This window comes from Sinocyclocheilus rhinocerous, unplaced genomic scaffold, assembly GCF_001515625.1.
Source record: "Sinocyclocheilus rhinocerous isolate Xijiao unplaced genomic scaffold, SAMN03320098_v1.1 scaffold1930, whole genome shotgun sequence".
Classification (NCBI taxonomy): Eukaryota; Metazoa; Chordata; class Actinopteri; order Cypriniformes; family Cyprinidae; genus Sinocyclocheilus; species Sinocyclocheilus rhinocerous.
In genome coordinates this window covers 395,511-407,365 of record NW_015661869.1, presented here as the reverse complement: position 1 = coordinate 407,365, position 11,855 = coordinate 395,511, and the positions used below count along the sequence as shown (strand labels likewise).

At 32.4% G+C, this 11,855-nt stretch overlaps 1 protein-coding gene across 1 annotated transcript in view; it reads left to right on the top strand.

Annotated features, from left to right (window-relative positions):
- LOC107726572 (1-phosphatidylinositol 4,5-bisphosphate phosphodiesterase beta-2-like) overlaps positions 1-11,855 on the top strand; it is a gene marked incomplete at its 5' end in the record, with an annotated part of 35,274 nt that overhangs the window by 12,384 nt on the left and 11,035 nt on the right. The window contains 14 exon segments of the mRNA XM_016536201.1: positions 484-641; positions 1,477-1,559; positions 1,646-1,730; positions 3,242-3,467; positions 3,748-3,812; positions 4,529-4,625; positions 5,934-6,018; positions 6,114-6,238; positions 7,537-7,721; positions 7,806-7,905; positions 8,430-8,534; positions 8,616-8,671; positions 10,080-10,143; positions 10,939-11,466. Of these exon segments, the coding sequence (XP_016391687.1) occupies positions 484-641; positions 1,477-1,559; positions 1,646-1,730; positions 3,242-3,467; positions 3,748-3,812; positions 4,529-4,625; positions 5,934-6,018; positions 6,114-6,238; positions 7,537-7,721; positions 7,806-7,905; positions 8,430-8,534; positions 8,616-8,671; positions 10,080-10,143; positions 10,939-11,466 (1,962 nt within the window).

Sequence of the window (11,855 nt, the reverse complement as noted above, 5' to 3'; positions counted from 1 at the left end):
TAGTAGTGTATATTGTAACACAAAATTTATATTTTGAATAAACACTGTTCTTTTTAACTTTTTATTTATCAAAGAATCCTGAAAAAGTATCACAGGTCCCAAAAAAACTATTAAGCAGCACAACAGTTTCAGCACTGATAATAAATCAGAATATTAGAATGATTTCTGAAGATCATGTGACACTGAAGACTGGAATAATGATGCTGAAAATACAGCTTTGGTCAAAGGAATAAATTATATATTAATATTAAAAGTATATTAAAATAGAAAACCGTTATTTTAAATTGCAATAATATTTCACAAAATTGCAGTTTTTGATCAAATAGTTAAAAAAAAAAAAGCTTCTTTAAAAAACATAAAAAATCTTTTGAACAGCAGTGTACCTCTGGCCCTGGCTTTAACACTTCTTCCACAGGTACCGTTAGTTTAGTTTTTTTGGGTAAATGAATGGATAAAACACAGTAAAGCATGTGTTGTGTGCAGCGGGGCAGCTGACGGGCATCTCGTCTCCGGAGATGTACCGCCAGTGTCTCCTCGCCGGGTGCCGCTGTCTGGAGCTCGACTGCTGGAAGGGCAAACCTCCGGATGAAGAGCCAATCATCACCCACGGCTTCACCATGACAACCGAGATCCTCTTCAAGGTCAGTTCCTCCAATCAGAGCTCTCTCGCTTAGTCTCGCTGTGATTATGGGATGCGCAGTGGAGGCTCATTATACTCAGCCAAGCTACATTTGACAGAAATCAAGACAGGTCAACTTCAGCTTTACAGCAGATTATTAATCGCTTTGATTTACTGAATCAAAACATATGTGACCCGGCACCACAAAACCAGTCATAAGGGTAAATGTAGCGCCCTTTAGCATACTTTTAAAAAGAGTATTTATTATGGAAATAACATACTTTAAAGGAATATACTTAAGTGCACAATGAGTGCAGTGTTTTCGGGCGTTTAATTTACATGTTAGTTGCAATAAAAAGTAGTTAAAATTTTTGATTAAAATGAAATAAAATAAAATGGTTACCAGTTACATGAACTAACATAAACCGGTAACACTTTACAGTAGGCTTCCATTTGTTAACATTAGTTAACTATATTAGTTAACATCAACTAACAGTGAAAAATACTTCAAAGCACTTATTTATCTTAGCTATTTTTCATTTGAACATTTATTAAAACATTAAAATCAAAAGCATTAAATAACATAATGATTTAAAATGTACTTTAAAATAAAAAAAAATTATTTGACATATTACAAATCATTTTAAGTGTGGTTTTTAAAAGTATACTTAAGTTGTGTCTCTTTTGTAGTCACTTAACTGGCCTTTTATTTCATCTACAATGTTTTTTTAAATATACTTTTAAGATTTGAAGTACACTCCAAGTGCACATTAAATATGATTTAGCACACTTCTTTTTCACAAGGATGAGGAAGGAAATTTCATTAAAATGTTCTTACTTCATGATTATGACTTTAGGATGTGATTGAAGCGATTGCTGAGAGTGCCTTCAAAACGTCCAAGTATCCTGTTGTCCTTTCGTTTGAGAACCACGTCGATACGTAAGACACTTTTTGCTCCCCGTGCTGCAGATTTGATGCTGTGATATTTCTGATATGATATAAATGAGATCACGTGTATGTTTCAGAGTGAAGCAGCAGGAGAAGATGGCCTACTACTGCAGGACGATCTTCGGAGACGCTCTGCTCGTTGACGTACTGGACAAATATCCCGTGAGTTCAGATGTGGGGACGGTTTTGTTGGATTCAAACACTTGTGAAATATACAGTATATCTACACTGGCACAAGTATTATTTTAACGTCATTCAGCAAATATACAGAGAGTTGAAATACATTTAGAATGTTGACGTTATATTCCACCGAATACTATTTTAAAAAGCATTTTGCCGATTCTGTTATATGAGCCTGAATTAATTGAGAGACAACACAGAACATTTGAAAAATATTGAATCATTAAAAATTTAATTTGTCACACCACAGGACTATTTGAAATTGAGTAGTGAAGATAAAAATGTGATTTAAAATAAAAAATGATGGCCAGTTACTTTTCATGAAGGTTCTATTTGCTAACTATAATAGTTAGCATGAACTACAAATATAAAAAATTTAAAAAATTCTAAAGTATTGACAAGTGGAGCCAAAAATGTGATTAAAAATGATAAATAAAATAAAGGGGAAACAGTTGCTCAAACTTTTATCGACAATTTACATTAAGGTTCTGTTTGTTAACATTAGATCAGTTAACTATATTAACTAACAATAAAAAATACTTAAACGGTGATCAGTTGCATTAACTAAAACTAAAATGTATTTAAAGATACATTTAAAGATCCATTAGTTAACGACATTAGTTAGTATGAACTAATAATAAAAAACATTTATAACGCATTTAAAATGGACTAGTGGAGAAGAAAATGTGAACAAAAATGATCAATTAAATCAAATACGATAATAAAATAAAATATAAAATACAATAAAAGGTGACCAGTTACATAAAATAAAGCAAAATAAACCAGTAACACTTTACAGTGAGGTTCAATTTGTTAACATTAGTTAACTATATTAGTTAACATGAACTGTCAATGGATGATGCTTATAAAGCATTCATTAATCTTCGTTAATTTTCAACAGACCTGAGCTAACAATGAATGGTTGTGCTTTTATTAATTAACGTTAACAAAGATTAATAAATACTGTAAGTTAATTTGAATGCATTAGCGAACATTAACTAATGGGACTTACCATTGGTGTTACCAATAAACTATTATAAAACGGAGAGTTCCGGTCCTTGATTCTGATTGGTTGAGCCGCGTTCAAAGCTGTTGTTAATTACTCTACAAAGTAACATACACCTTTGTTTACGTTTGTGTGTTGCTCGGCAACCACTTTGTTACAACAACAACTGATTCTGAGGAGCTACATTGTTTGGTGGAAGAATACTGTTTTTATATCATTACACTTTATTTGCTCTGAAACCTTACTACGTATATGGAATAACCGTTTTATAAAAGCAATAAGCCCTGTGAAGCCGTGGTTTACAGTGAATTTATAACAGCTAAAGGGGTTTTAGTCACTCCGCTTCGCGTCGTACCTAACAACGCCCCCCAGGCTGTTATAAATTCACTGTAAACCATGGCTTCACGGGGCTTAGCTTTAATATTGCACGCTGTTAGTAGTGATTCTGTTTAACATCTCATCTAATCTTCTGTGGTTTGTTTTTCAGCTGAAGCCGGGTCATCCGGTGCCGAGCCCGTCTGAGCTGATGGGTAAAATACTGATCAAGAATAAGAAAAGCAGCGCACCTGCCAGCAAACCAGAACAGGCCAAGAAAGCGTCTGGTCCAGAGCAAGCAAACGCATCTGCGGACGACTCTGAGTCCAACCAGCCGGCCGATCCAAACCAACCCGCTCCCGATAACCCAGAGGCCAGCGACCCGCCGCATGCAACCGGTCAGTTCATCCATTAACCAGTCCTCAAACTAGTTTGCCGTGTCAGTGGACTGTTTCCAGTGTTCGAACTATACCGTGGACTTTGGGGGAGCCCACTTGTTTTTTCAGGGGAGCCCATGTCTTATTAAGGGGAGCCGAGCTCCCCCTAGCTCCCCCCTAGTTCGCACCCTGACTGTTTCTATGAAGCGTCCAAATACTTTTAGTGCTTGCTGTGTTTGTGAAGATGCTTCGACGGGCCACCAAAAAAAAAATAACAGTATTTTGTGTCTAACCGCTCCAGATGAGCGTGAAGAGCATGATGACCACGATGAACAGGACGAAGAGAAGATGAAGAACTCTGATGAGGTGAAGTAGATGCTGTATACTCGTAACTTCTGGCCTCTTTTGAGGAACATAATTGTAAGATTGAAGAAATGCACATTTTAAAACCTAAAGAAGTCACCAAGGCTGCATATATTTGACCAAAATAAAAACAGTAAAAATTGTGAAATATTATTACAGTTTAAAATAACCATTTTGTATTGTAATATCTGTTAAACTGTAATTTATTTCTGTGATCAAAGTTGTATTTTCAGCATCATTACTCCAGTCTTCAGTGTCACATGATCTTCAGAAATCATTCTAATATTCTGATTTGCTGCTCAAGAAACATTTCTGATTATTATCATTAATTGAAAACATTTTACATTGATACATTTTATTTTTCAAGATTCTCTGATTAATTGAAAATTTAAAAGAACAGCAATTATTTCGTCTTTTATTATGCAAATTATGATATGGTATAATACTGTACAATATATAGTACAATATAATCTTGTATAATATAATACATTATACTGCCACTTTTTGATCATTTTAATGCATCCTTGCTGAATAAAATTATTAATTTCTTTCAAAAAAAAACAACCTGTTTTTGAAGAGTAGTTTATGCTGCAGTGAAACTAATGTAGTAAAGACACTCCAATTTGCTTTTTATAAGTAATTGTTTGCTACATGTACAATGACTTCTCTTTTTTTAATCAACATCTAATGCATCTGCATTATTTGTCATTTCCTCTCAGGGAACCGCTGGACAGGAAGTGACAGCATACGAGGAGATGTCCGCTCTGGTCAATTACGTACAGCCCAACAAATTCATCTCTTTTGAGAACGCAGCCAGTGAGTTCACGCTCATATGTGTGCGATGAATACATAATACATGAATCTCTGAAACCTTCTCTTAGACCATATTACACAATAAATATAATTACCTTTTTGGGGGGCAAATGATTCCCCTATGAGCTATAAATATGCAAAATCAAATGTATAAACCAAAAAAATGTAGTGGAATTATTTAAATTTTACCCTAGTAACACTTTCCAATAATTTCGTTGTTTACATTTGTAATTACATTAGCTAACATGAACTACAATTAGCAATATATTTTATGAATATTTGTTGATGTTAGTTAAAAATATGATTCTTCATTGTTCATGTTAGCTGACAGTGCATTAATTGATGCTAACATACAACATTGGATTTTTATTTATATTTTTATATGACTTTATTGATTTTTACATTTACCAGTTCAAGCGTTCAAGAATTAGTTCAGGCTTTAAGGGCTGCAGATTTCAGTCAAAATAAAAGTTTGATGGTTCAATGTTTGAAAATGAAGAAATTAAATAAAAAAGCATTTTTTTCAAGTAATGTAAATAATAATTATTATATTATTTTTCTTAAATGCTCATTTTTATAATACAGTGTAATATTGCGATTGTTTGTATTTATTTTTTATATTTTTATAGTGAATAATTACAATAATAATATTTATTATTATTAATATTTAATTTACTATTATTAATAATATTTATTTAGTATATATATATATATATAAAATTTTACTTTTATTATAAGAGATGAAAATGTGCTGCATAGTAGGACTGGATCTGTTGTTTTTGCCTTCTGTCCCATGATGCTTGTACGATGCTGACAAATCTCTAAACTTGTAAAAAAGTGTTTCATACTGACTTGTTTTCACCATCTGATTCTGTCCAAATTAAGTAATGTAAATAATAATTATTATATTATTTTTCTTAAATGCTCATTTTTATAATACAGTGTAATATTGCGATTGTTTGTATTTATTTTTTATATTGTTATTTAATAATAATAATTCACCCAGAAAGAATAAAATCTAAATGAAAGTTTGATGGTTTAATGATTAAAATAAATACATTAAGACAGCCACATCTATTGATATTGTAATTTTAAAGTAAAATAAAATTATTATTATTATTATTATTATTATTTATTTATTTATTTTTTTGCTTTTATTATAAGACATGAAAATGTGCAGCATCGTGGGACTGGATCTGTTGTTTTTGCCTTCTGTCCCATGATGCTTGTACGATGCTGACAAATCTCTAAACTTGTAAAAAAGTGTTTCATACTGACTTGTTTTCACCATCTGATTCTGTCCAAATTTAGAAAAAAACAAGAGTTTTGTCATCTCTTCCTTCGTGGAAACCAAAGGAGAGAGTCTGATCGCTAAGAACGCTGTGGACTGGGTCGAGTATCCTTTACTTCTGACATGTCCTCTCAGTTAGATTCAGACTCAGTGTTTTCTGGTGTTTGGATGTCAGTGCTTTCCTAAACTGATGACTGTAGATATAATAAGAGGCAGATGAGTCGTATCTACCCTAAAGGAACCCGTGTGGACTCTTCAAACTACAGTCCGCAGCCCTTCTGGACCGCCGGCTGCCAGTTTGTGGCGCTCAACTACCAGACTATGGGTGAGACGAGTCAAATCACAGCCAACATTGGCAGTTTATATGACCCTGGAGCACAAAAGCAGTCTTAAGTCGCTGGGGTATATTTGTAGCAATAGCCAACAATACATTGTATGGGTCAAAATTATACATTTTTCTTTTATGTCAAAAATCATTAGGATATTAAGTAAAGATCATGTTCCATGAAGATATTTTGTAAATTTCCTACCGTAAATATATAAAAACTTAATTTTTGATTAGTAATATGCATTGCTAAGAACTTCATTTGAACAACTTTAAAGATGATTTTCTCAATATTTTGATTTTTTTGCACCCTCAGATTCCAGATTTTCAAATATTGTCCTATCCTAACAAACCATACATCAATGGAAAGCTTATTTATTCAGCTTTTAGGTTATGTATAAATCTCAATTTCGAAAAATGGACGCTTATGACTGGTTTTGTGCTCCAGGGTCACGTTTGTTCTTGTAAAAATGGGCAAGAATGTCATTACATTAGCACAGGGTTTCCCAAAACTGGGGTTCTTGAGTTGATGAAAAGTAATATTTACTCATATGTAACTTTAATATAGCTAATATTTATTTAAATCATAAAAATGTAGAATAACAATAATTCATAAAAAAAATATATATATATTTAAAATAACTCCCACAAATTTTCCTTAAATATATACATGCATGGGTGTATATTTATATATACATAATAAATATACACAGTACATACACATATACTATGTGAACAAATTTTTTTATTTTGGATGCGATTAATCGCGATTAATTGTTTGAAAGCACTAATATATATATATATATATTATTTTATTAGCTTTATAATTTGTTAGTAAGCTTTAATGGTTCCCTGCATTTATTTAATTTTTTTGTCAAAATAAAAGTTTGGTGGTTTAATGTTTGAAATTAGAAGTATTGTAGTTTTACAATATGCAATGTAAAATAAAATGATGATTATTATTATTATTTTCTTCAATACTTGATTTTTTGTTTTACAGTGAAATATTAAAGTTGTAATAAAAGGTACACAAAAATGTAAAATTAAAAAGAAAAAAAATAATATAAATAATAATTTAAAATAAAAGTAATGGAATTTAATTTATTTTCATAAATATTAGCTTTTTTATTTAACAATCGTAATAAAGCAGCAATACAATATATATATATAGTTTAATTTATCTTAATAATTTATACACATATTAAGAACATACATTTCCAATTCATTATGTGCAGTCTTTTTGCTATCAGTGAATTTTGCTCTCCTCTTTCTTGACTTGTAAATGTAAATGTGAGTGTGAACTGTATCCTGTGTTCAGATTTACTCCGGTCAGTTCCTGTCGGATAAGCACGTGAAAACCGGAGTGGAGGTCGAGCTCATCGGTTTGCCCAAAGACCCCAAACGCAAATACCGCACCAAAATGAGCACGACGGCCAACGCCATCAACCCCGAGTGGAACGAGGAGCCTTTCGTCTTCGAGAAGGTCAGATCCCACGGCTCTCGTATCATTCATGACTCAGGTGTGTTTGAGCTGCTCCGAGGCTGACGTCTGTGTGATGTTGAGCAGATCTTGCTGCCGGAGATGGCTTACCTCAGACTCGTGGTTCAGGAGGAGGGCGGCAAGTTCTTGGGTCACCGAATCATCCCTCTGGACGCTCTGCAGACAGGTGAGACCAGCACTTTGATGCATTCTGAGAGCTCTCTGACCCTCCCATAGACAGCAATGTAATTACCACGATCAATGTACAGAAACGTAGCAAGGAGATGGGTAAAATAATCCATGTGACATCAGGGGCTCAACCGTAATTTTACGAAGCTACGAGAATACTTTTTGTGCACAAAAGAAAAAAAAACCCACTTTATTCAACAATTCGTCAATATTTTACCAATGTCCTTGCTACGTTTCTGTACATTGATCGTGTTAATTACATTGCTGTCTATGGGAGGGTCAGAGAGCTCTCAGAATGCATCAAAAATATCTTAATTTGTGTTCAGAAGATGAACGAAGGTCTTACGGGTTTGGAACGACATGAGGGTGAGTAATCAATGACAGACTTTTCATTTTTGGGTGAACTATCCCTTTAATTAAAAAAAAAATGGACCCTTATGACGGGTTTTGTGGTCCAGGGTCACACATGAGGATTTTTTGGTAGAACAAAACAGGTTTGTCAAATGCTGTGATGGTTTGCAGGTTTCCAGCACATCTGTCTGCGCAGCGAGGGCAACATGCCGCTCACACTGCCATCTCTGTTCGTTCACATCGAGGTGAAGGACTACATCCCCGCTGCATTCGCCGGTACTGACCTATAAACCTACTGTAACATGCTTTCATTGAACGCAACATCAAATAACCTCTCGATGATTGTGTTTCTGCTAGATTTCTCAGATGCACTTTTCAATCCTGTGAAGACTTCAAAGCCACCGAAGACTGAGGTAGAGTTAAATGCACAGATAGTAATAGATGTAACAACCAGGATTATTATAGTTAACTAAAACTAAAACCATAAAAGTCAACTGAAACAAAATACAGAAAACTTATTTTATTTTAGCTTGATGCCAAGGCAACATTTCTTATTTCATGTAGTTTAACTTGATGTACTAAAATAATAAAAAACTAAATAAAATGAATAAAAACTATATAGACATTTAAAGAAAATAAAAACTAATAAAACACACTACAAAATTACTAAAAATGTAATAAAATTTAAAGTGAGAACAGAAAATATGAAATAAAAACGAATTCAAAATAATAGTATAAGAAGATCTCAAGGATACCAAAATAGCCACAGTTATTATAGTTAGCTAAAATTAAAATAAACTTTTAAATAAACATTAGCTGAAATAAAATAAAATATGAAAAACTTAAAAGTATTTTATGTCAGCTAGTTGCCAAGGCAACATTTCTCATTTATATTTATTTTAAGTTAAAAATAACTAAAATGGAAATGGAAATGTATAAAAAATTATGTAGACATTTAAAAATAATTAATACCAATGATAAAAACATACAAAAAAATACTAAAACTAAAATATAAAAATAAAAACTAATTTAAAGTAATAAGAACTATAATAAAATCTTATGATACTAAAATAACACTGATGACAACCAGGGTTATTATAGTTAAAAACTTATTTTATTTTAAATAGTTGCAGCATTTCAAATTTTCTTTTAGTTTAACTTTATAAAATATTAAAACAACTAAAACTAAAAATGAATAAATTATGTAAAAATAAAAATCATAATTATAAAATTATAAAATATCAGCAGCAGCTGGATGCAATAATCGCATGCCAATGTGCATTGGCTCGTTTAGTTTACACTCGAAGTGGATTGGTCTCTCTAAGCGAGATCCCAATTTCGTCGGTCATCCGACGTGACGTCGAGAGTGACCGACTGAAAGGGAACACAAATTACTTAAACTTTATCAAAAAAGAAAATAAAAAAGCAATAATAATAAACTATATTAATTGTACCTCAATGATATTAAAATAATACTGATAACAACCTCTAAACTGCATAATTGACTCTTAACTGAGATACCTTTAACTTGATTTCCTTCATAACTGTGCTGGTTTTTATATCTCTTGTAATAATTCAAATCTAATATGAACATGGATGAACTTATTTGTTAAGTAGCCATGTAAAAAGTGTGATAGTGTACAATCATTCAGTCGTTACTGAAAAATGAACACAGTTGTCCTGTGCTTATTGTCAGGCTCCTGATCACTCTGTCTGTCTCTGCATTGTCTCTTGCTTAACAAATGTAATCTTCAGCTTTTATAAATGCTAAAAGATGAAAAAGCAGGTCTCACACAGATCTCACTGTATTGTCGTCTTCAGAGTTTAACATACGTGTGTGAATATGAGTTACCTCTCACTGACGGAGCCCAGACACCTGCCGCAGGTAAATAACACACACTTACAGAAACACTGACATGCTGTGTTTTCTAACAAATCCATCATAGTACTCTATGAAATACCTGACTCTACTAATAAATATAAACTAATTATCAATTTGAATGGACTCATGTGAGTGGGTGAGAACATAACTTTTAATAATAATAAAAAAATATATATTAATTTAATATATATATATATATATAATAAATATTTTATGAATCTAAATATTTTAATTTGTTTTAAATTTAATGTTAGTAATTTTTTGTTTGTTTTTTGTCAGTTTTAGTATTTTTTTTATATCTTCGTATTTTTTATTATTATTATTTTTTTTTTTTTTTTATATTTTAAATTAGTTTTAATTTTATATGTGCACTTTTCAGTTTTAGTTTTTAATAATTTTATCTGATATTGCCATTTTTATTTTTAGAACTTTTATGTGCTTTTGTCATTATTATTATTATTTTTTTATTTTTTTATTTTAATTGAGCTAAATAACAACACTATTGTTTTCTGTAGAACTACACCTAAAACTAAAGACTTTCAAATTTGTTGAATTGGTTTCATAATTGATGCATTTTACTCCATTAACAATTTGACTGCTTTAAAAAAATCTGAGTTATATAAAGCACTATATAAAAAAAAGTGACTTATAAATTATATATGAATTTGGTACCAAACATATTAAAGTATCATGGTAATTGTATCTGATACCATTACTGTACTGATTTGTCATATTTATTGAAGTGAAATGGATGATAATTTATGCTTGTCTATCTGTCTATGACTCTCATATAATAAGAACTGAAGGCCGCAGAAGAAGCTCCAGCATCATCAGAGGCTGAAGCTGCAGTGACTCCAGCAGAGGGCGACGCTGCACCTCCGGCAGAACAGACTCCAGCGCCAGAACCTGAACCTGAGCCCAAACCAGAGGAAAAACCAGAACCAGAGCCCAAACCAGAGGAAAAACCAGAGCCAGAACCCAAACCAGAGGAAGAACCAGAGCCAGAACCCAAACCAGAGGAAAAACCAGAACCAGAACCCAAACCAGAGGAAGAACCAGAGCCAGAACCCAAACCAGAGGAAAAACCAGAACCAGAACCCAAACCAGAGGAAAAACCAGAACCTGAACCCAAACCAGAGGAAAAACCAGAACCTGAGCCCAAACCAGAGGAAAAACCAGAGCCAGAACCCGAACCCAAACCAGAGGAGAAAACAGAACCAGACCCTGAACCAAAATCAGAAGAAAACCCAGAAGTTGCTGCAGATGCAGATGCTGTCGTCACGGAGACCAAAGAATCCAGTGAGGAAACCCCATCTGATCCATCAGGTGACCTGCGTCTGTCACATGATACATTGTAACGTCATCACACTGACTCACTAAGTTAGTTGTTACATTAGTTTGAATAGTTACCACCAAAATACAGCCATCACTACAACTCATCCACAACTATCATCAAAACATTACAAAATATTAATTTCAATATAAATTGTAGCCTAGTTTTATAATAGTAAAAAATTACTTCCTTTTAAAATTTGTAGTATTTCTAGTCCTTTAAGAAAATTGCTTTATTCTGTTAATACTCTTAAAAAGGTTTAAAAAAAGTAATTTATACTTTTTAACAATTTATTTTTTAAATACACATAATTACACACACACACATGTACAGTATGTGTGTGTGTGTGTGTGTGTGTATATATATATATATATATATATAT